The sequence below is a fragment of the Dreissena polymorpha genome, chromosome 10 (genome assembly GCF_020536995.1).
Source record: "Dreissena polymorpha isolate Duluth1 chromosome 10, UMN_Dpol_1.0, whole genome shotgun sequence".
Classification (NCBI taxonomy): Eukaryota; Metazoa; Mollusca; class Bivalvia; order Myida; family Dreissenidae; genus Dreissena; species Dreissena polymorpha.
Window position 1 is genome coordinate 81,737,474 of NC_068364.1, and position 23,539 is coordinate 81,761,012.

Here is a 23,539-nt window from a genome sequence, read left to right on the forward strand (position 1 = left end):
ATAATATTACAATTAAACGTGTTTTCAATTGATGTAAATTATAGTAATGAGCCACACTTTGGGAAAACGGGCTTAACGCTTTACCACTTAGATACGTATTTTACCACTTCAATACATTTTTTTACGCTTATGTAGTCCCTTAGAAAGTTACATTTAATTAAAGACCTGTCTCACTAGATTCAAATTTTTAAGGCTTCATTGCCAACCCTTAGATACTGATGAGCAGCAAACAGCATACAACCTGAACAGACTGCTTATCCCTGATAAGCACAAGCTAATCAGGGATGACGCTCTCTGTTTTACAGAATGTTTTGTGTAAAGGAAGCCTCTTATAAACAATCCAGTCTAGGCAAAATTAAAAAAAAATCTAGTCTAGGCGTAAAGCATGTACCAGGATTAGCCTATGCAGGCTGCACAGCCTAATCTTGGACAACACATTATTTACGCACATGCATTAACCCTGTTTCCCCAGCATGAGGCTCAAGTATATTGGTCTTGTAACATTGGTGCTTGTGGTTTGTTTGTTCTTCATTAAATAAATGAAATGTAAAGTATTTTTAGCTCACCTGAGCACATCGTGAGCTTTTGTGATAATTTTTAACAATACATTTCACTCACAATCAATAGACATCTCATATAAATACATGATTGTGAAATATGTACAGTATCTGTTGATATAATCTTGATTTAAGTATAATACTACTATTGGATACTGTACACTTTAAATAGTGTGTGTTATTCTGCATATGCAGTGTGTTTGATATTGTGGTGTTTTTCGCTTTGCATGGTCGTGTAGGCAAACCAAGGAAGGAGTGCGCACGGACGCTGAACAAGTAGATTTCCGCACTACTCTTACTAACAAAATGTAAGTACTTCCCCGGGTGACATTCACCCATACTATAGACAGTAAAGCAATGTAATGACATATTGTTAATTTAATACAGAATTCCTTCATGTCTTAGGCCATCATTCTCTGTCTAAAATTGGTGTATTTTTAATGTTTGTACTCTGAAAGCCACAATGGGCTTATCATGGCATATTAAAAATGCTGTTACTCCAACTTTTTAAAGTTGTCACTGGCCAGTGTTTATACTGCTAGTATCAGTACTAAGTTTGTTAATTTTTCAGTTGTAATAAATATGCAAGGCCTGTGCTATTGAAAAAGCAATATCGCTGTGCTATATGTAGTGTGGTTAAAATATACTTATAAATTTATTATTTAATTTTGGCACGTGCTCTGTGAAAAATGGGTTCAATGCATGTGTGTAAAGTGTCGTCCCAGATTAGCCTGTGCAGTCCACACAGGCTAATCAGGGACCACACTTTACACTCTTAGGATATTTTTCGTTTCAAGAAAGTCTCTTAGCAAAACACAAGTTAAGGCGGAAAGGGTTGTTCCTGATTAGCCTGTGCAAACTGCACAGGCTGATTTGGGACGACAATTTATGCACATGCATTTAACGACCTTTTCACAGAGTGCGGCTCATGTATTTAATATTTGATAATATTTGTATTAATGTCATTTCTTTACATGGTGAAACAATCATATCATATATGGTTGCTGAATAAGTTTAAATTTTAGCTTCAAGTTTGTTTGCTTAAGTACAAATACTCATAATAATTTAGCTTCTTTCTTAATGTTAGAGGATAAATTCACCTTATAACCTGTCTGGTATGATTTTTAACAGCAAAACGAAAGAGGGAGTTAAATTTGAGGCGGAGCAGGTTGATTATAGAGGCAAACTTGTCAATGCGGTGTAAGTCTCAGATATATTTCCTTATATATCTCTGCCTTGGAACTGCCTGATATTTATCATATAGTATATAAATATCTAATGTCATATATGCCTTATAATGCATAACAACATTAAATATTTCTCATACTGAAAATCTGAAAATGATGTAATTCTGCTTGTACGAGATTATAATTCTGTTTATACCTGTCTATCATTTAAAGTCTCAAAAATTTAAGTTGCTGTCTTGAATTTAGCTACGTATCTTTCGGGTCTCATTTGATTAGGGTTGGGGGTTTTTCAATTGTAATTGTTTATATTTAATCTGTATATAGAAAACGTTCAAGAACAAGACAAAGCAAATGGTAATTTGAAAGAAGCCTACCCTAAAAAGTATTGTCCATTTTTTGCATTCTTTCCAGCTGTTTTTCCTGGTCTTTTTCCTGTGTGTGAGGCCACTTGTACACACATATGATTTTTTTTTTAACAACATAAGGCAATGGTGGGTTAATTCCAATTAACATCTAGAAAGAACTGCTGCATATTTTAGTAAAAAATACTGATTGCCCTCCAAACTTGCCTTTATAGACTACTTAATTTGCACAAACAAAAATGGTTTGTGACAATATGAACTGTCAAAAGTGACAACACAAAAATTCAGTTTTGGGCTTAATTGAGGAACAAGATTTAGCAAATAAGGTATTCTAATTTGGGTCTTAGTCAGTTACTAATGTTGTTTACTTGTGTTAAGAAATTTGATTCTAAAGATGTGTCCCTAAAATAGCACAGAAAATGTATTCAGACAATATTATGCTTTTCTAAGTGTAACAAGTTATTACTTCCTGTATCAATGATTCTGGTCAATTCTGTGCGCACACTATATGGCCCCTCTGCCATCGCTTTTAACAGCATGCTTGATTGTTTGCATCTTGCTTCTTGTTTAAATTGCATGACAACAGCGAAACAAAGGTGGATCAGAGATTTGGAGCTGAGCAAAAGGACTTCCGTGAAACCCTGAAGACGAAAGTTGAAACCAAGGTTGGGCAGAGATTTGCTACAGAACAGGTTGACTACCGAGACAGCTTGAAAACGAAAGTAGAGACAAAAGCAGGGGAAGTCTTCGAGACGGAGCAAGTGGACTATCGTGATGCACTTAAGCGTAAAGTGGACACAAAGGTGGGCGAGACGTTCGAAGCCATCCAGGTGGATTACAGGGATGCTCTCAAGTACAAGGCCGAGACCAGAGATGTTGAACAGTACGAGGCGGAACAGAAAGACTATCGGGATGTCCTACAGAGGAGTGTGGAGACGAAAACCAATGAGCAGTTTGCAATGGAGCAGGTGGATTATACGCATGTGTTGTACAAGAAAGCGTAAGTACTGTCGATGATTCTCGAATACCGTCCATGAGTAGCTTAAAGGGAGATCAATAAATTTTGAATATGAACAGTAAGTTTGGAATGAAATAGGTGGATTATATGAATGTTTTTTTGCAAGAGGAAATGTAAGTATAGTTGATGACAACAAAACGCACTTTGAGGAGAGAAATTATCATACCATTTGAAATGTTTGTGCTTGCATTTGAAGATACAAATAAATGCCATGTACCTTGTGTAGTCTCACACATATTTAAACATGTATCCAGATACCATTTCATTGTAAATTTTGCTTTTAAATATTTCAGGGATAACTTTACATATTCATTAATTTATAATGTTATTAAAAGACAAATAAAGTTACTATCTTATTCCAGAGTAACTGTAATGAGTTTAATGATATTTTATATTTGTTGTTATTGTAATGTAAACTTTAAAGGTGCATGGTAAACATTGCTGTTATTTATGATAATTAAACCAGCATTTTAATTCTAAGTAAGTAGGTCTCTTCAAGCGAATGTGAATGAAAATCACTTTGCATCTGCAGTTTGTGAAATGCATGTGAATGTGTTTTTGTTTGCATGTTTAGTGAAACCAAAGTTGGTGAAACATTTGCCACGCAGCAAGTGGACTACACTGGCGTACTGAAATCTGGCATGTAAGTGCATCTTGGTTTGATTTTATTATCATTCTTCTGTATTCTTACCCTTTAAGCTTTAGAAAACTCAAGAATCCTTTATATATCATCATGTCTATTTTTTAATTTTTTTTAAGGGTTGATCATATTGCCATCTGTTGTAATATGATGGGTGTTTTTTAACATGTTTTTATGTTGAAATGTTATATTTTAAGATGTTGACATAATTTTCAAAGCTTTGGTTATGCAATAACAACTAGTATATCATCTTAATTGTCTTCTTTATCATATATACATATCTTTGGGACTATTTTTATTTCGTCATCTTGCTGTTTTATAGCATAGAGACCCAAAGCAAATCAGAGCTGCTAAAAAAATCTAAAAGAGTGTAAGTCTGTTTGGATACAAGCCCAGGTGTTTGGTTTGTTTGTTTGTCCAATACTTATCTAGAATATCATGAATGTTAACATTTATAATACATAACTTGTGTACCGGTAACTATCTAGTTTGTAGTTTATATCCAACCATTCTGAATTGTTCCCACCTTACCTCGCCATTAAGTTTACTACCCAGATTACAGGCCATTAAGTTTACTACCCAGATTGTAGGCCATTAAGTTTACTATCCAGATTACAGGCCAACAAGTTTACTATCCCAGATTACAGGCCAAATCAGTTTACTATCCAGATTACATAGCATTAAGTTTACTATCCAAATTACAAGCAAATACGTTTACTACTCAGATTCCAGGCCATTAAGTTTACTACCCAGATTACAGGCCATTCACTTTACTACCCAGATTACTGGCCATTAAGTTTACTACCCATATAACTGGCCATTAAATTTATAACTCAGATTACAGGTCATTAAGTTTACTACCCAGATTACATGCCATTTAGTTTACTACCCAGATTACAGGCCATTAAGTTTACTACCCATATTTCAGGCCATTAAGTTTACTACCCGTACTACAGGCCATTACATTTATTACTCAGATTACATGCCATTTGGTTATATACTCAGAGTACAGGTCATTTAGTTAACTGATAACAAGCAATTGAGTATGGAACTAAGATTACAAGTTTAAAACTGACATTACAGACTATAAAGTTTACAACTCAGATTATAAGCCATTAAGTACACCTCTCAGATTTCAGGTCTACAAGTATAGAACTCATAATTACATGCCATTAATTGTACAATTCTGATTACATTAAATTAAGTTTACAACTCGGATTACAGGCCATTACATCTACAACTCAGATTGCAGGCCATTACATTTACTACTCAGATGACAAGCCATTAAGTTTACAACTCAGATTACAGGCCATTACATTTACAACTCAGATGACAAGCCATTAAGTTTACAACTCAGATTACAGGCCATTACATTTACATCTCAGATTACAGAACAATTAGTTTACAACTCAGATAATAGGCCACTAAGTTTAAAACTCATATGACAAGCCATGAAGTTTACAACTCAGATTGCAGGCCTTTATGTTTACAACTCAGAAAGCAGGTTATTAAGTTTGCAACTCAGATTGCATGCTATTAAGTTTACAACTCAGATTGCAAGCCATTATATTGAAATCTCAGATTACAGAACAATTAGTTTACAACTCAGATAATAGGTGATCACGTTTACAATTCAGATTGTAGGCCATTACATTGACAACTCAGATTGCAGGCCTTTACATTGACAACTCAGATTGCAGGTCATTACATCAACAACTCAGATTGCAGGCCATTAAGTCTCTGTAGTTCTTTTCTGTAGTTGCGTATTTTGGTTGCTTATTTTATTATATCACTACTACATTCAAATCATCTTGTTTCAACACTTTCTATATATCATCATCACTATATTATTTCAGTGAAAATTAAATTGATTGTTATGATGTTAGAACAAATCAGGCATCAATATACGTGTCCATTAATTTCAGTATGAGAAATTATTTATTTTTCTATGCATGACATATCTAATGTTTTTTGCATGGACTTGAGTTATATCTCTTGCTCACTGCATGCCTATATCAACATTATTATCAATTATAAATAAATATAAGAATGAATCTGGTGATTCTGCATTAATTAAACCCTTTTGAACTATCTTGGTGTTATTTTCAGTGTTTATTTACATTCCAATTTCATTTCTTGTCATCATTCCTGACCATTTGATCTATTATTAATTGTACTTGATTTCAGTGTTCCGAGTCATGATTGTTTTCATAAAGGAAAAAATTGTGGACACAAGCTTGCTCTTTTTGCTCTAGCCATTTAAAAAAAGGGGGATTAAGTATAACGTCTGTCTGGGTCTGAGTATGCATGTGTGTGGTCCTCAAAATGGGCATGTCACAAATAGTAGTGAAATTCCTGTGCTATGGACACATTTCCTGTTTAATCAGTTTACTTTTAGGTAATATTTGGTCATGTCAAGTCTAGTACAGTTTAACATGTGTTGAGGTTTTGTTTATAGCACCTTTGCTGATGAAGTCACAACCTTGGAGACGGAAGAGGTAACACCAGAGGTCACGTTAGAGGTCACGTCTGATGTCAAAGCCACGGCAACCCTTGCAGAGCAGGAGAAAGCAGTTGCTCCTGAGTTTGTGGTAGTCCTGGAAGATGTCAAGGTAAAGGAAGGAAAACCAGTGAAGTTTGTCGCCAAGGCAACTGGAGAACCGGTTCCCAAGATCACATGGTATCATGACAACGAGCCAATCACTGATGGGGACATTTACAAAATCAGGTATTGCTTTTACAATTTAAGAAACAAGTTGTAGGCATGTAGTTGTAAAAGCTCCATTGCACAATTTATTTTTAAACACACAACAATTATTATACTCAGTTGTGGTTTGAATATATTGAATTGAGTTTCATTTGTTGATCAGGAATAAAACCAAACCAAATAAAAAATTATATTGTCTGGATAATGCATTATAGGTGTTTACAACCAAATTGATCTTACAAAATGGTTGTTTGAAAGATTTTAACCTGTCCATACTAGTGTTATATAAATGGTTGAATTTTGACTTAAAATGAGTTTTAATACAGAACATATTTCTTCATTTATGTACCTCCTCTTTATCACAGATACCCCACAGAAGGGGAGAGCACTCTTATGCTGACTGAAGCCTTCCCAGAAGACACTGGAGTGTACACAGCCAAGGCAACCAATGAGGTTGGAGAAGTGGAGTGTAGCTCCACCCTCGAGGTCGCTGGTGAGTGACAAGAGCCTGTATTACATTATATGTGGCCTTAATGGCAAACTTAATGATGATCTTTGTCCCAGAAAAAAATAGGCTTGATTCATGTGTGTAAAGTGTCACCCCAGATTAGCCCATGCAGTCCACGCAGGCTTATCAGGGACAACACTTTCTGCCTAATCTGGATTTTGTTGAAAAGACGCTAACTTGAATCGGAACATTTCATAAAAGCAGAAAGTGATGAAGCTATGGTCTTATCTTGGACAACACTTTACACACATGCATCAAGCCCAGTTTTGCCAGAACCATGCTCAAATATTATCATCAAACCTGTTGTGAGATGTGATGGTCACCCTAGCAATGAGAGGATTTAGGTTTGGTCCCCACTATGAGAGCTTTCTCAAAATCTCTTTAAAAGACATCAGGTAACAGGTCTTCCCGCAGAAAATAGACTGAAGAGTCTCTCAGGAAGGCTGTGTCTTTAGATGCAATTACTTAATTTAAATTGTTTAAAACTACAATAAAATGCATCAATGAGTGCTATGATGAAAGGTGAATTGTACATGATTTCATGATATTTATATTTTGCATCCCTATTAAGGAAATTCATTATCATTTTCCAGAAATAAATGTACGTGCCTTTTAAAGAAAATTACAGATTTTGCAAAGTGTTGTGAATCAAACATTAAAGTGGCATATCACCCCATTGGTTCAAAAAGGTACCATGTGACATATATATTGAATGTCACATGGTACTCTTTTGCACCAATTGGGCGAATTATGTTGTAGTTTGCATGCAACATCCTTGGTGTCATTTCAGAACTGATTGATGATGCCGAACAGTTAGATTTTAGAACAGCTCTTAAGAAGCCCGTGTAAGTAACACTTCTTACCCTGAAATAATGTTCTAATATTTAAACACTGTTGTCTCTGTCACTACAGGTGAAGTGGAGACTCATACTGAAGAGTAAGATAACTTGCTGTTGTTGTTGTTGTTGAATTCTAGGAATGCTTCTATTGAGAATGCCAGTTAGATAGATTTGTTTGTTCTGTTTTAAAGTGTGACAATTATTTTAAAATTTGTTCAGTTTTGTTTTACCATCTGACTAGATTTTCTGTAAAAGTCTTATAAACGACCAGATTCCAAAGGCCATTTGTTTGATTGATTCACATTACATAAGTGTGAAGAGTTAAAAAAAAGCAATGGGCATATATAAAGTCATTTGGATTAGCCTTTTGTTATTGTATTTATTCAACTCAATCACTACCATGGATGGACTGCCCATCAGTTTCTTTAATGTTTCATCATTTAATCTGAAGGTGTATTTTATTTCATTATATAATTAGTACTTTTTCGGTACAATTAAAAAATCTGGTCTATTGTTTTTATTTTTATTGCTTGTGTGTGTGCGTGTGTGTGTGTGTGTGTGTTTTTAAGATCATTTTTAAGACAGACTGCATGTTTATATACCATAAAGTTTATCTTTGATTTGAAATCATAATTTGTCCTGGCCTGTTAATTTGCTTTTATAGTTTTGAAGACATACATGTTCATAACATCTGAGCTTGAGATTACTGTGAATATAGATATTCCCTCTTTTAACCCTTTCCCACTCAGAAGTGAAAATGGCTATGTGCAAACAGAATAAAACCAGAACAGCCTGCGAGTAACTTGCAGTCTGTTCAGGTTTTATGCTGTTTGCTACTCATCAGTATCTTATTGTTGGAAATGAAGCCTTTTAAACTTGAATAAATGAAGAAAAATTTTAATTGATTGTCTTAAGGACTTCAAATGCATCGAAGTGCGTCTCTGAGTGGTAAACGGTTAACTTTATTTGTCCCAATATGAGATTTTATTTTCATTTTCCTAACAAAGCTAGAGATGTTGTGCCTTATTGTGATTGGATAGAGCATATTTAACAGCTGTGTCAGACTGGAGCTGGTCAGACATTAAAGCCCCTTGATACTTTTGCTGGTGTACTCTACAGCCCAATTAACCCTTTGCCACTTAGATACGTATTTTGACGCATTTGCAGTTCCTTAGAAAGTTAAATTTAAATAAAGACCTTTCTTACTGGATTTAAGTTTTAAATGCTTCATTTCCAACCCTTAGATACTGGTTAGCAGAAAACAGCATAAAACCTGAACAGGCTGCGAGTTACTCGCAGGCTGTTCTGGTTTTATGCTTTTTGCACATAGCCTTTTTCACTTTTCGTCTTAGTGGGAAAGGGTTAAACATGATGTTTACATGTTTGTTAAACAAAAAGTGTTGAGCTTTATGTTCTTATTATTCTCATTTATCCACCAAACTTAATTAATATATATTACTCATAATGATAACTTGGGGCTTTAATATTTATGTAGACTTGTTGTTTTTTAGAAATGCTTGAAATTCCTTAAAAACATTTTTATTTGGTTTCTCTTGCATGCAGTGCAACAAAGGTTGGCGTTAAATATGACATGGAACAGATTGACTTTAGGACTCTACTTAAGCCCTCTGCCCAAAAGGCCAAGTATGAATTTGAGCTTCCATAAATTATCAGTTTATAACGTTCATTATCAGTGATGTATTGTAAGTTCACAATTTCTATTGTACTTGTGTTTTTAGTTGAAACACTTTGGCAGTACCTAGAGAACACCAATCGAATTACTAATAAGAATATGTACACTTAATAATGTCATACTGATGTTGATTTTACTATTTTCAATTACAATTGTCATGTTGATGTGGATTTTACAATATTCATTCACAATTGATTTGTCATATTATTTAAAATATTTACTCATGATCAAATGAGTCAAATGTTTAATTCATGTTTAATTGAAATGTCAATGTTCTGTATTTATTATCATAATTATAGACTACTTATTTATATATAAGTTAAGCTGATTTGTTTTTTTCATTAAAGTACTTATTTAAGATATTTTTTGTGTGTCAGTGTTCAGACTAATTTGTAACAATCAATAGAAGAATGTAAATTGTTCATTTTTCATTCAAATCAGCATGCAATATGTCTTTTGCAGGAAATTTGAAACTGATGTCAGTGAAACTATTGCTGAAACACAACAACCTAAACCAGACAAAGCAGAAGTCAGCTTATCTGCCCCTGAATTTGTCATCACCGTCTCTGATGTCAAGGTCAGAGAGGGCGAGGCCGCAACCTTGACCTGCAAGGTCACAGGCTACCCAGTCCCCGAGGTCACCTGGTACCATGCCAACAGGCCCATCCAATCGGATGACGTGTATCGGGTGGTTCCAGGAGAGGCAGGGGAGAGCACTCTGGAGATACCAGAAAGTTTCCCTGAAGATGGCGGTGTGTACACTGTCAAGGCAACCAACGAGGCTGGGTCAGTGGAGGCCACAGCTGTCCTAACTGTCACAGGTAAACAGGTTTACTCTAGCTGTCTGATTTTCGGTTTTCTGATGAGTTAGTTATCTGAAGTTTTGTGGAATTACTTTTTTTAAGAGGTCTGATTTTCACGCTCCTGTATTTGCTCAAATTTATGACCACTGCAAATATTAACCACTTTACCATTTGTCAGGTTCTCTGCATGGAACGAGAAATTTGTTTGCCTCAAATTTGTGACGAATACTTTCATGAAGTTACTGCTAGTTACTTTTGAAAGTATATCCCATTTTCCTATAGCTTCATCCATTCCTATTGAATCAGCCAACCCCTTATTTTGAATATTTTGACACATAACTATTAGATTTTTTTTTATATATACAAAAAAAATAGTGTTTTCCCATTAAAAAAATGACGACTGAACAGATTGATCGGAACAAAATGAACAAATCAGGGTTACTAGGGTTTCTTCCTAAAAATGGCCTTTTACTAAGGAAATACTTTACATGAAAATAATTGTGCCTCAATTAGGTTTGAAATACATACAAAAAACTTTATTAAATGTCTCACTTGTGTTGATACATGTAAGGTTTTCATTGAGTATAAGAAGTCCATTTAAATGGCTGAATACACTGGAAAAGAGGCTACTGGAAATATTGTTGTAGGATTTTGACATGAGTATTCACTAGACTCAAGCCATAAATCAATGTAAGTGTAAGAAAAGGACAAAAAGTATTTTGTTTAAAAAAACTTAAATGGAAATTCATGTTTTGATATTCACAATTTTCCCCAGAACTGCTTGAAGCTGGTGAAGATACAGATGCTACTCAGGAAGTCACATATGACATAGTGGATGCTAACCTCCAGCTGACCACTCAAGAGGTCACACTGCAGCCAGGGGAGAGCACTGAGGCAGAGTTCCAGGTAGGTGGCAGCTTTAGGTTGTCCTGTGGGTAGTGTGGGATTGTGGGTAGAATATTTCAAATGTTAGAATATGCGAGTCATTGTGCTTGCTTACGCTTTGCGATTAAATAATACCTTAAGTTGTGTAAATAATCATGATCAGCTGTTGATATTAAATTTTTGAAAGTAAAATCTATATTAAATAACACATGTATTACATGGACAATTCTATAATTAAATGCTTAGACTTAATAAAAAGCTTTAAATATCAACTTGCATAGTTTATAGAAAAATGCACTTAATATGCTTTACCATGGACACACATTTATTTCTTATTAGATTAATTGGTAATTTAAATTTCACATTAATGATTTGTATAGTTGTATTGAACTTTATACATATAATACTATACTGGCCTAAATTATCTCGTGAATAATAACCCAAATAAATGTATACAAGTTAATTTCTAATATGTAAAATCAAAAGCATGTATGAACAATATCCAATTGCATGAACATCTTCCTTTTCTTTCCTATGTTTAAGTGTAAGTTGAATGCATATAGATCTAGCTGTTGTGGAATTATTGATTAATATGTGTAAGCTGATGTCATGAAAGAAACGGTCCAATTTAATTATAAGTTAAACTTATAAATATTAGAATAAATCAGTAATTCCACAATAGTTTATATAAGTTACAAAGAGGTTGGGAAATTATAATGATGAATATTATTTACATGAACAAACATAAAAAAAAAAATTATAGTGTGGATCAACATATATTGAACAATTTATTTGAAACCATTAACCTTTACAGTGAAATTTCATACAATTTTTTTTTCGCAACAATTAAAGTGTTATTTTCCCAACTTATTTGTGTGCTTGAAACTATACTGCATTATTGCCTCCCCTTATAATCTATTCTCCATTTCATATCCCCTCCACCCTTGTATCGCTGTAGGTTTACCATTAAATACCTAAAGTAATTTTTTTCTAAAAAGGCTTCCAATATAAAATACTGGTTAATTGTATGTAAAATCAATATTATCTTAGGTTATATATGAAATAAGAAACATAAACTATTGCAAATAATTACCTGGTAGATTAATAGGAAAGGCAAATGATGAAGTCTCAAGCAGCCACAATCTTAACAACTTAGTGATAGAGCAGCTTGAATTAAAAGCATGAAAAGCTATCTATGTTCTGTTTTTGTGTTTTGTTTGTAGTCTGGGAATGCTTTGGAGCTTTATCCACCAAATAGTGACGATATTTACACATGGAAAATGACAAATCTTAGCACTGAGCATGAGAAAGGTCCTGCTATATTTAAGGAGGAAATTGTGGTGGAAGACCATCCAGTTCTTCTCTCTGAAGAGTCACCAAGGGCAGTAACTTGGCCAGCTGGAAAGCCTATAAAACAGGACTCTGAAGACAGTCAAGAATATATTCCTGAAATCACAGGTGTTGAATATGATAGTTTCCTAGTACCTGCAAGGCACTCACCAAGTAATATGGAAGCTCGCTTTGAAACCAATGTGGAAGAACAGGAGTGTTACAAACCAGGCCAGGTGATTCAGAGAGGTTTAGAGATTGGCTATGATGTTGACATATATGATGGTCCTGAAGTAGTTGAAAAGGACCTGAAGCCTGAACTTGATTTGAAAGAGGAGTTTGAGTTTGCCATTCCCACAGAAAGGTACCCAGTTGATCGACTGTTTCCACATTTTGGTGGTGATCAGTTGTCTGTAAGGACTGAAGATGAGGTCTCAGAATTACCAGATTCAGAGATTGCATCCTTGATGTCAGATAGAAGAGCAGAAATGGAGAGGAGGGACTCTGATGTTACTCTTTCTGATCGAGAATACTCAGACAAAGATGATGAAAATGTTGTCATATCTGACACTGATGAAGAGTCTGAAACACCACTGGTAACAAAGAAAGATGTGAACATAAAAGAAGAAGTGGAAGTGGATAAAGATAAAATTAAGGTAACAGAGGAGTCTGAAAGCTCTGACAGCTCTAGTGAATCTAGCAAATCTAAAGACAGTTCTGAATCTTTTAAACATGAACAGTTTGATGATGATGGTGATATTGCACCTGATATAGAAACACAGGAACAACCAGAAGTATCTGATGAATCGTTTGAAGAATCAGAGTCTCTTGGGGTACCAAGTAGAGTTTATGGAGATCAGTACATGGAAGAAATGCAGAAAATACAACCATTTATGCATGAAACCCTTGGGGATCATGATAAAAATGTGCACAGAAGGAAAGGACCCGAATCTGACACTAATAAAGTAACAAAGAAATTTATTCTAGAAAGGGACACAGATAGGGAGCAAATAGTTGAAGGTGCAGAAGAATTTGAAGGTGAAAGAGATGAATTATACAGTAAATATACATATGGAAAAGGATTACCTGTACCAAGATTGAACCTTCACAGAGAATCTTCAGACTCTGAGTCTGATGTTCCAAATGAGACTGATGTTTCCAATCTGGATGCTACAACAGACCTTGAAACTACTGTTGACCTGGAGCAGACCATTGATCAGGAAGAGCATGTTGTAGTTGAATCAGAAATCTCTGATCATGACACTATCGGAAGAACCACTGATGATGATTCTTCTACCATAAAAGATGAATTTATTACTCATGTTGACAGTCTAGAAATGAAACCCAAGCAGATCATTGAAGTTCGTGAGTATGTGTCCTCATCTGAGGAGGAGACCCCAACAAACAGACAGACGATTGAAGACAGAGGACAATCACCAATATTTGAAACAGGATTTACAGACGAACCTGAACTGGAAAGAATAACTGAAGAAGCAGAGAGTGAAGAAGATTCTGACACTGATTCCTCCTCGAGTGTAGAAAGTGTCAGACATGTGGAGATAGCACCAAGGGAGGAGGTCTTACAGACAGTGCCCGAGGAGTCCGAATCAGCTGATGTATCAGTGGAGCTTCCCCCGGAAGGGGAAATCAGCGATACATCGTTTGATGTAGATGAAAGTTACAATGTAGAGAGTCCACTATACAAGTCCACACTAATTAGGGATCAAATGGCTGAACCAGATAAGGTAAACGATCACTGAATTCTGTAGGATTATATGATTCGTATATTTATTAAACAGAATTATGAAATTATAAAATTCCTCTGGCTTGGGTGCACATAATTAATTACTGGGGATGGCCGAACATTGTACTGTTCTCGGTAAGGAAGATGTATGATAAATGAGGATGATGTTTAAAACATTTAAATGTTAATTTAACAAATATGGCCAATTTTAATTGTTTGACTGAGATAGCTGCATCTAAAGGTTGATACTTTTGGATAAGGTAATTAACAGTATTTGATTAATTAATTTTAGTTGTACTTAATAGTATTTGATGAATTAATTTTATTACTTGAAATTGTTACATAGTAACTATTATTGTAATTATAACTTGTTTAACTGTTTTCAAGGCATATTAACAGTTTTTAATCTCATTTAACATACATCTGAAGTTCCAGACATGTAAACTTTCCCTGTTGTGCATGGTAAAATGTGATTTAGTTTGTTGAGGGAATGCTGTTTTGAGACCATGAAGTTACCCCTTCGCCCTATTCCAAGTTCCCACACCTGTGTCTAATGGAATGACAAAAGTTTGTTGATGTTGTTCCAGTTACTTGTTACTTAATGCATGTTGAGTGTAATATACCTGTTTATAATTTATATGTATGTGTTTATCATTTAGGAGCTTACAAACAAAAAACATATCTAATCAGCCCCAAATTATAAAAACAAGAAGAAGAAACAACTAACATGTACAAATTGTATATTGATAGTATTGAAATTATATATCCAGTAACCAATACAATACTGATACAGTATAAATGTGTCTTAACCAGAACACACAGCAAAACATCCTTTAATCATGAAACACCTGCACTACCAACCAATAAACATATTAAAATCCAATAATCATATATTCTGCTTCCGTTACTATAAATAGTGCATGATGCTATATAAATATAGCTTGCAGTATCTAAATATAGCATTTTTTACCCATGATGCTTAGCTTACCTTGGAGGAGGAGCCAACAAAAACTGTTGAGGATATCAGCGTAGAGCTTGAAGTTCCCAGGTTCATTGAAGAGCTCACTGACCAGGAGGTCACCGAGGGCGACACCGTGACCTTGTTTGTCAAGGTCGATGGAAAACCGTTCCCAGATCTTACCTGGTAAGTAATGAGTGTGGTAAAACACAAGGTAACAGTAAGCTTTGCAAAGCCCTGCATAAAAGTCAGTTTTTATTTAATTTCCTCACATTTAATTTAATTCTGTGAATGTGAGTACAACTCAAAGTTTTGCTTATTGTTGTATTCTAAATTTGTAGGTAATAATTAGTATTCAATTTATGTGCAACAATATTATTGATAAGTAGATTATTATATTGAAGGTATTGTGATGGTATCGAGATACAGTAACATGAATATTCCATTGAGGGTATTGTGATGGTATCGAGATACAGTAACATGAATATTCCATTGAGGGTATTGTGATGGTATCGAGATACAGTAACATGAATATTCCATTGAGGGTATTGTGATGGTATCGAGATACAGTAACATGAATATTCCATTGAGGGTATTGTGATGGTATCGAGATACAGTAACATGAATATTCCATTGAAGGTATTGTGATGGTATCAAGATACAGTAACATGAGTATTCCATTGAAGGTATCATTATGGTATCGAGATACAGTAACATGAGTATTCCATTGAGGGTATCGTGATGGTATCGAGATACAGTAACATGAGTATTCCATTGAAGGTATCGTGATGGTATCGAGATACAGAAAGATGACCGACACACCATCGACATCCGTGGCAACTTTGCTGCCCTCATTATGAAAGACATTCTACCTGAAGATGATGCAGAATATTCTGTCACTGCTGAAAACGATGCTGGAAAAGTCACCTCGACATGCGAACTATTTGTTAACCCTCTTGGTATGCTTACCTCTGTGTTCTTGGCATTTTCATAGATAATGTTTATCGTCAGCAAGAACATTATGTTTTTTGTGTTGTTGTTTGTTTGTTTTGGTGTTGTTTTTTTTTTGGGGGGGGGGGGGGCATTATAATATAATTTGAGGGCAGTTAAGGGGCTCTTGGTTGTCTTGATCAAATTTATTGCATAATCGATCATAATACATTTTTCACAAAGTCATGATCATGCATGAATAGCCATACTTGACATGACATGTACTGAATGAAGCATATCACTCTGAACATACAAGGTTGACGCCATATGTTTACCCTTTCCCACTAAAAAACAAAGTGAAAATGGCTATGTGCAAACAGCATAGAACCAGAACAGCCTGCGAGTAACTCGCAGTCTGTTCAGGTTTTATGCTTTTTGCTGCTCATCAGTAACTTAAAGTTGGAAATAAAGCCTTTCAAACTTGAATCTAGTAAGAAAGGTCTTTAATTAAATTTAACTTTCTAAGGGATTACAAATGTGTCAAAATACATATCTAAGTGGTAAAGGGTTAAGTGTATCACTTTGCCACCTTATGATTGAAATCCAGCCCCAGCCCCAAATTTCCACCCCTTCTGAAAGCATAGAAGAAGTGGGTATAATGTATCCACAGTGATACGGTTTTGTCTTTATGACTGTAAGAGGAGTCAATCTAATGCTTTACACATAGATAGATGTCAATGAGGGCAAGTGAATAGCACATGAGCCATAACTCTTGCTTGTATGTATTTGTTATTACCCAATGTTTTTGAGCCGAACATGCAATTTCCAGTTCAAGTAGTTAGGCCTGTAGCGTTTTGTTATGATAATAATATTACAAAAGAAGAAGAATAGGCTTTTTATTATGTCCCCCACCCACTATAGTGGGGGACATATTGTTTTTGCCCTGTCTGTTGGTCTGTATGTTGGTCTGTTCGTCTGTTTGCTCCAACTTTAACATTTGCAATAACTTTTTCAATATTCAAGATAGCAACTTGATATTTGGCATGCATGTGTATCTCATGGAGCTGCACATTTTGAGTGGTGAAAGGTCAAGGTCATCCTTCAAGGTCAGAGGTCAAATATATGTGGCCAAAATGGCTCATTTTATGAATACTTTTGCAATATTGAACATAGCAAATATTTGGCATGCATGTTTATCTCATGGAGCCGCACATTTTGAGTGGTGAAAGGTCAAGGTCATCCTTCAAGGTCAGAGGTCAAATAAATGTGGCCAAAATCGCTCATTTTATGAATACTTTGGCAATATTGAAGATACCAACTTGATATTTGGCATGCATGTGTATCTCATGGAGCCGCACATTTTGAGTTGTGAAAGGTCAAGGTCATCTTTCAAGGTCAGAGGTCACGTATATGTGGCCAAAATCGCTCATTTTATGAATACTTTGGCAATATTGAAGATACCAACTTTATATTTGGCATGCATGTGTATCTCATGGAGCCGCACATTTTGAGTGGTGAAAGGTCAAGGTCATCCTTCAAGGTCAAAGGTCAAACAAAAAAAAATAAAATTCAAAGCGGCGCAGAAGGGGACATAATGTTTCACAAACACATCTTGTTTTTTTATGAAATGTACTTGCAGCTCAAATGTCTTGATTTCTATTTTACCCTCTTTAAAGCATAAAGTGTCTTCCCTGATTATCCGGTGCAGACTGCACTGACTAATCTGGGACAAAACTTAACACACACATACCCCACGCCCTGTTTTCTCAGAGCGAGGCTCATTGTAATGATAATGTTTATCCCATGTGCTGGTACCCCTACCTTGCAGGCGAGGCCCCGTCATTCGTGTCGAGCATCGAGGACCAAGAAGTGGAGCTAGACGCGCCCATCACTCTTCAGTGCACTGTGCGCGGCACACCCAAGAAGATTGTGTGGCTCAAGGATGGGGTGGAGCTGGAGGGAGACAGATACAAGTGAGTGGTCTACAGAATTAGTATATTTTATAAGCTAGATTTTATCAAAAGCCTAAGGCTTATTATGACTTGCTCAAGTTTGTGTAGAGCTGGGGGGAGACAGATGCAAGGGAGTGGTCCACAGAGTACAAGCCTATTTTATACAGCTAGATTTCATCAAAAGTGTGATGCTTATTAAGACCTACTTAAGTTTGTGTTTCGGGCAGAATCATTTTTTTTTTCCTTCAAGAAGATTTTGTGAAAGTGTCATGGACCATCATGACCCCATGATCATTAGGCAGACACCTTATACACTACTCAATTATAACCTGATTCTAGCAAATAGTTGTCCACTTGATGCAAATTTTGGTGACCATGTTTGTAGTTGTGATGTCACTTGGCCCTTGTAACTTTTCCTCATAATAGAAGATCTTGAGTTTTGATAAAAAACAACAATCTTTTTTAAACACTGATGAAGTTTTTTAGTTACAGTTTTCAGAACAAATGTGTATATAGTTCATGTATGTCAGCATTTTAAGAAATTGGTTTAAGATATTACTTTCATCATGTATTTCAATTGCATGTCTTTAGAGCCAGTAGTGCTTATTAGTCATCTTTGCAGATATGCTGATAGGCCCTTTTTGGCTTTCATGGGACAATCACTCGTTGACAGCCAGAAAGGCTCATAAGTCCACTTTATGCAAATATGCTTATAGTTCCTTCAGCCTTAAAGTGGAACAATTATTTGGATGTTATGTAGATAATCAGTTGAATTATTACCATTATTACAGTTGTTTTCATTATTACCATTATTACAATTTGTTCAGGATTGAGGTGGAAGGGTAAGTGATGACTGTATACCAGTTAAACAATTCTATTTATTGCATCAGAAGTGTATTGGCATTCATTTTCTCTGACAATTCTCTTTCAACATTTCACTTTTTAGGGGTGTGTCAGTTATTTTAGAAGGTCAATAAAAAAAAGGGTTTTTGTTTTGTTTCTGAAATGAAAAAAAGGCTGGATTGTGTATGATCTTGGTTCATGTAAATTTCTGGTTTATATTAGTACTCTACAAGTATACATACAGGTTTGTTATTTACTTAGGTAATGGTATTATATTTAGTTAGTAATCTTCTGCGTACAATCTTTTATAAAGTATGGATATGTATTTGTTTAAACACTTGACTACACATATTTTTAAAGTATTAAATATATCATAGCACAGACATGTATGAATGTTGTCGTCAACATTATAAATGAGCTCTTGGAAAACCCGACTTAATGCATGTGCCATAACCCTTTACCCCTTATAAACACGCTTTGACACGTTTTTAGTCCCTAAAATAGAAAATCTAATTATATTTAAAATCTTCTTTACTAGAATCGATTTAAAAAGGCTTCATTTCCAACCTTAAGATCCTGATGAGGAGCAAACAGCATAAAATCTGAACAGACTGCGAGTTACTAGCAGGCTGTTCTGGTTTTTTGCTGGTTGCTAAAACCATTTTTTTGCTCCCGGTAGGGTGGCATATAGCAGTTGAACTGTACTTCAATTTGTCCGTCAGTCTGTCCGTCCAAAAACTTTAACAGAAAAATTTAGTTTTGGCCATTACTTTTGCAATATTGAAGATAGCAACTTGATATTTGGCATGCATGTGTATCTCATGGAGCTGCACATTTTTAGTGGTGAAAGGTCAAGGTCAAATGTAAAAAAAAACAAATCCAAGGGAAGTAACAAGCTTTAAAGGGAGATAATTTATATTTATCATTTGGCTGGTACAGATCATTTTTACAAGGGAAGAAATATTTTTTTAAGGGATATAATAAAAAAATAGAATTAATTAAAGCGGCGCAGTAGGGGGCATTGTGTTTCTGACAAACACATCTCTTGTTTTCTTTGATTCTTAGTGGGAAAGTTAAGTATTTCCTCAGATAAGGCTGTGAGGTCAGCTTAAAGCCAAGACTGGAAGTTCCTTTCAACCAAAGATTCCATAAAAACAGAAAATATTGTCTATTATTAGCCTGTGCAATCTGCACAGGCTGATGTGGGGCACACTTCAAGCATATGCATTAACCCTTTCCCACTCAGAAGCAAAGTGAAAATGGCTATGTGAATACAGCATAAAACCAGAACAGCCTGCAAGTAACTTGCAGTCTGTTCAGGTTTTATGCTGTTTGCTGCTCATCAGTATCTTAGGGTCGGAAATGAACTTGAATCTAGTGAGAAAAGTCTTATTTGAAATTTGACTTTCTAAGGGACTACAAATGCGTTAAAATACATATCTAAGTGGTAAAATACATATCTAAGTGGTAAAATACATATCTAAGTGGTAAAATACATATCTAAGTGGTAAAATACATATCTAAGTGGTAAAGGGTTAAGCTGGTTTTCCTAGAGCAGGGCTCAAAAGGTAATTATTATGGAAATTCTTTGGCTGTTAGTATTTTGATGGAAAGGTCGAACCCATTAAACTGAGTGGGCTTTCACATGTGCAAGAAATATTCATAATCAACCAACAGTTTTTTGTAGGGTTAAGAAATATTGTGTCTTGTTCTGATAAAACTGGGCATAATACATGTGCGTAAAGTGTCGTCCCAGATTAGCCTGTGCAGTCTGCACAGGCTAATCAGGGACGACACTTTCCGCTTAAACTTGATTTGCTGTAAGGAGGGACTTTTTTGAAACTAAAAATACCATTAAAGCGGAAAGTGTCGTCCCTGATTAGCCTGTGCGGACTGCACAGGCTTATCTGGGACGACACTTTTACGCACATGAATTAAGCCCAGTTTTCTCAGAACAGGACACTATTGTAAATGTCTCCTGTGACTTAATCTTCGTCACCAAAAGGTTGGGGTGTATTTTGTTTTATCATTATAAGGGAATAGGATTGTGTAATGATTTTGAGTCGTTGGTTAATGTTTTATCATTTTTGGCAATTTGAACTGTTTGGTACTGGGCCTGTATTCACCAATCAATTTATAGACATAAGTAAAGGAATAAAGAATATTCTTGGAATTCTAAATTGGAATTATAATTTGTAATAGTCAATAATTGCTTAAATTTAAAATCGATATGATAGTAACCACCAGTATCTACAACTTTCATCTTTAAAAAAATGTTGTTAACATATTCAAATGCTGTACGTATTTTTCTATGATCTAAGTCTAGTCTTTATTCTTAAGTCTCATAATTGGTTGGTGATTACAGACCCTGGTTAGTTCTGTTACCAGGTTTGGAATTTATACAAAATTCTATTTAGTTTTTGTTTTTTTGTGATTGAGGATTAAAAAAAATTGTTTTACATAGTTGTCTTTTTTCCTTCCTTTTTCATTGTCATATTTGACTTATTAAGTTAAAGTATGTGTTTGAAAATGTCAACATTTGTCTACGTACTAAGATGCCTTAAACTTGGGTTGTTTTATTTGAAGGTCACAATATATACAACTTGGCAAAACAAAGCATGCATGCATGTTTGCTTTTTAAGAGCATCATGTTCACCATGATCTAGAGTCTATTGAAAATGGCTGCCCAAACACCACAGATAAAATTAAGGATTAAAATCTGTCTTCTTATTTCTGCTTATAAAATACACTTAATAACTGACATGATTTTTTTTAAGTAAACAGTATTGTTTTGCATGAGAAAAAAACTATTTTCCTTATGCTATGCACCTAAAACAGTGCTCTTTATCGTTTATGCTAAGTACGTACAACAGGCATAATGATAATGTATGATGACCTGGAATTAACATACTTATAAATGGATAATATGCTTTGGTTTTCTTTAACAGACTCCAGATTTTCAATCAAAGAATCTCCACTGTTGCCTTGCTTAAATTGCCATAAAACCTTCTAATAAACTTTTGTTCCAACTTTGCCTGCAACAGGCTGATTAGTTATTTTTGTCCTTTAACCGCCTTCCTGTAAAGACTGTGATTGCAAGAATACCTATGCTGTCACTAATTGCCTGTGATTGCAAGAATACCTATGCTGTCATTAATTGCCTGTGATTGCAAGAATACCTATGCTGTCACTAATTGCATGAAATCTCAACATCAAGAGCATGAGAAAACCAAATATTATGCCCCTCCTTCCATGCTTTCATGAATTTAGATACAAAATCTATCAAAAAATGTTTTAAAAAAAATTACATAGTAATAACAAAAAACGACTTACAGAAATACGAATCATATTTTAGTGTGATTTAGTGTGTGTGTGTGAAACAAACATAAACATGATATTGTTTGTGCTCCCAACTGTGTGCATTTTTATCACAATCACATGAACAGCACTATAGGAATATGATTCTTAATGCATGAACGCAACATGTTGTCGACTTGATGAGATTGTTCATTCTGCACTGTCTTATCAGGGACGACACTTTTCACCTTGACTGGATTTTGTAGTAAAAGAATGTTCCATTAAAAGGAAAATTCCATGAAAGCTGAAGTGTAGTTTTTTATTTGCCTGTGCTGATGGCACAGGGTTATCTGCAACAACACGTTACGCACATGTCAAACCCTGCAACAACACGTTACGCACATGTCAAACCCTGCAACAACACGTTACGCACATGTCAAACCCTGCAACAACACGTTACGCACATGTCAAACCCATTTATGGCACAGGGTTATCTGCAACAACACGTTACGCCCATGATGTCAAACCCATTTTCCCAGAGTGAGGTTCATAGTGTTTCGTTTTAACATTAGAATATTAGTCTGGTCACAATAATTACTTCACATTTTACTGTTGATTTTGTGAAACAAGCATCATATACACAGAGGGGTTGTTTGTTATGATTACAGGACCTCGTACGAAGAGGAGAGGCTCACGCTGTTGATCTCCCAGTCACTACCTGAGGACGAAGGCGAATACACCATCAAGGCGATTAACGACAAGGGCGTTGCCACCAGCAACGCTGAGGTTCTGGTTCATATTGTAGCCCCAGTGTTCACACAACAGCTGGAAGACATTGTTGTGGAGCTGTCTGACACAGCCACCTTTGAGTGCACTGTGACAGGCATTCCTACGCCCAAAGTGACCTGGTATGTGGAAGACGAGATCGTCACCGATGGACCTAAATATAGCACCAGTTACCATGACAACATCGCGACTTTGGAGGTCAAGGACGTTTCTACAGACGACTCGCCAATTTTCATTACCTGTAAGGCAGTTAATGTTGCCGGCGAGGCACGAACCTCGGCTGAGTTGACTGTGGAAGGTATTTACATATAGAAGTTATTACCATAGTTACAAACATAACATCTCCTAGATACTTCTTTAACTGTTCATGTATACCCGGAAATAACCCTGTCTTATTTTATGTTGCTATGGAAACTTGAAAATTAATATTTAAAAAAAAAAGGAAAATAAATACAGTTTTGCATCTGTTTTATTATTAAGATACATATTAGTTTCCTTGGC

General features: G+C 35.3%; 1 protein-coding gene across 1 annotated transcript in view; it reads left to right on the forward strand.

The window, feature by feature from the left end:
* The window catches only part of LOC127847357 (titin-like), a 148,043-nt gene that overhangs the window by 5,048 nt on the left and 119,456 nt on the right, over nucleotides 1-23,539 (forward strand). Inside the window, exons 8-23 of the mRNA XM_052379214.1 lie at nucleotides 797-865; nucleotides 1,689-1,757; nucleotides 2,693-3,106; nucleotides 3,699-3,767; nucleotides 6,223-6,492; nucleotides 6,837-6,964; nucleotides 7,770-7,824; nucleotides 9,382-9,462; nucleotides 9,974-10,332; nucleotides 11,090-11,220; nucleotides 12,423-14,273; nucleotides 15,256-15,416; nucleotides 16,011-16,189; nucleotides 17,989-18,133; nucleotides 18,940-18,954; nucleotides 22,921-23,336. Of these exons, the coding sequence (XP_052235174.1) occupies nucleotides 797-865; nucleotides 1,689-1,757; nucleotides 2,693-3,106; nucleotides 3,699-3,767; nucleotides 6,223-6,492; nucleotides 6,837-6,964; nucleotides 7,770-7,824; nucleotides 9,382-9,462; nucleotides 9,974-10,332; nucleotides 11,090-11,220; nucleotides 12,423-14,273; nucleotides 15,256-15,416; nucleotides 16,011-16,189; nucleotides 17,989-18,133; nucleotides 18,940-18,954; nucleotides 22,921-23,336 (4,412 nt within the window). The remainder of the gene's footprint in view (nucleotides 1-796; nucleotides 866-1,688; nucleotides 1,758-2,692; nucleotides 3,107-3,698; nucleotides 3,768-6,222; nucleotides 6,493-6,836; nucleotides 6,965-7,769; nucleotides 7,825-9,381; nucleotides 9,463-9,973; nucleotides 10,333-11,089; nucleotides 11,221-12,422; nucleotides 14,274-15,255; nucleotides 15,417-16,010; nucleotides 16,190-17,988; nucleotides 18,134-18,939; nucleotides 18,955-22,920; nucleotides 23,337-23,539) is intronic.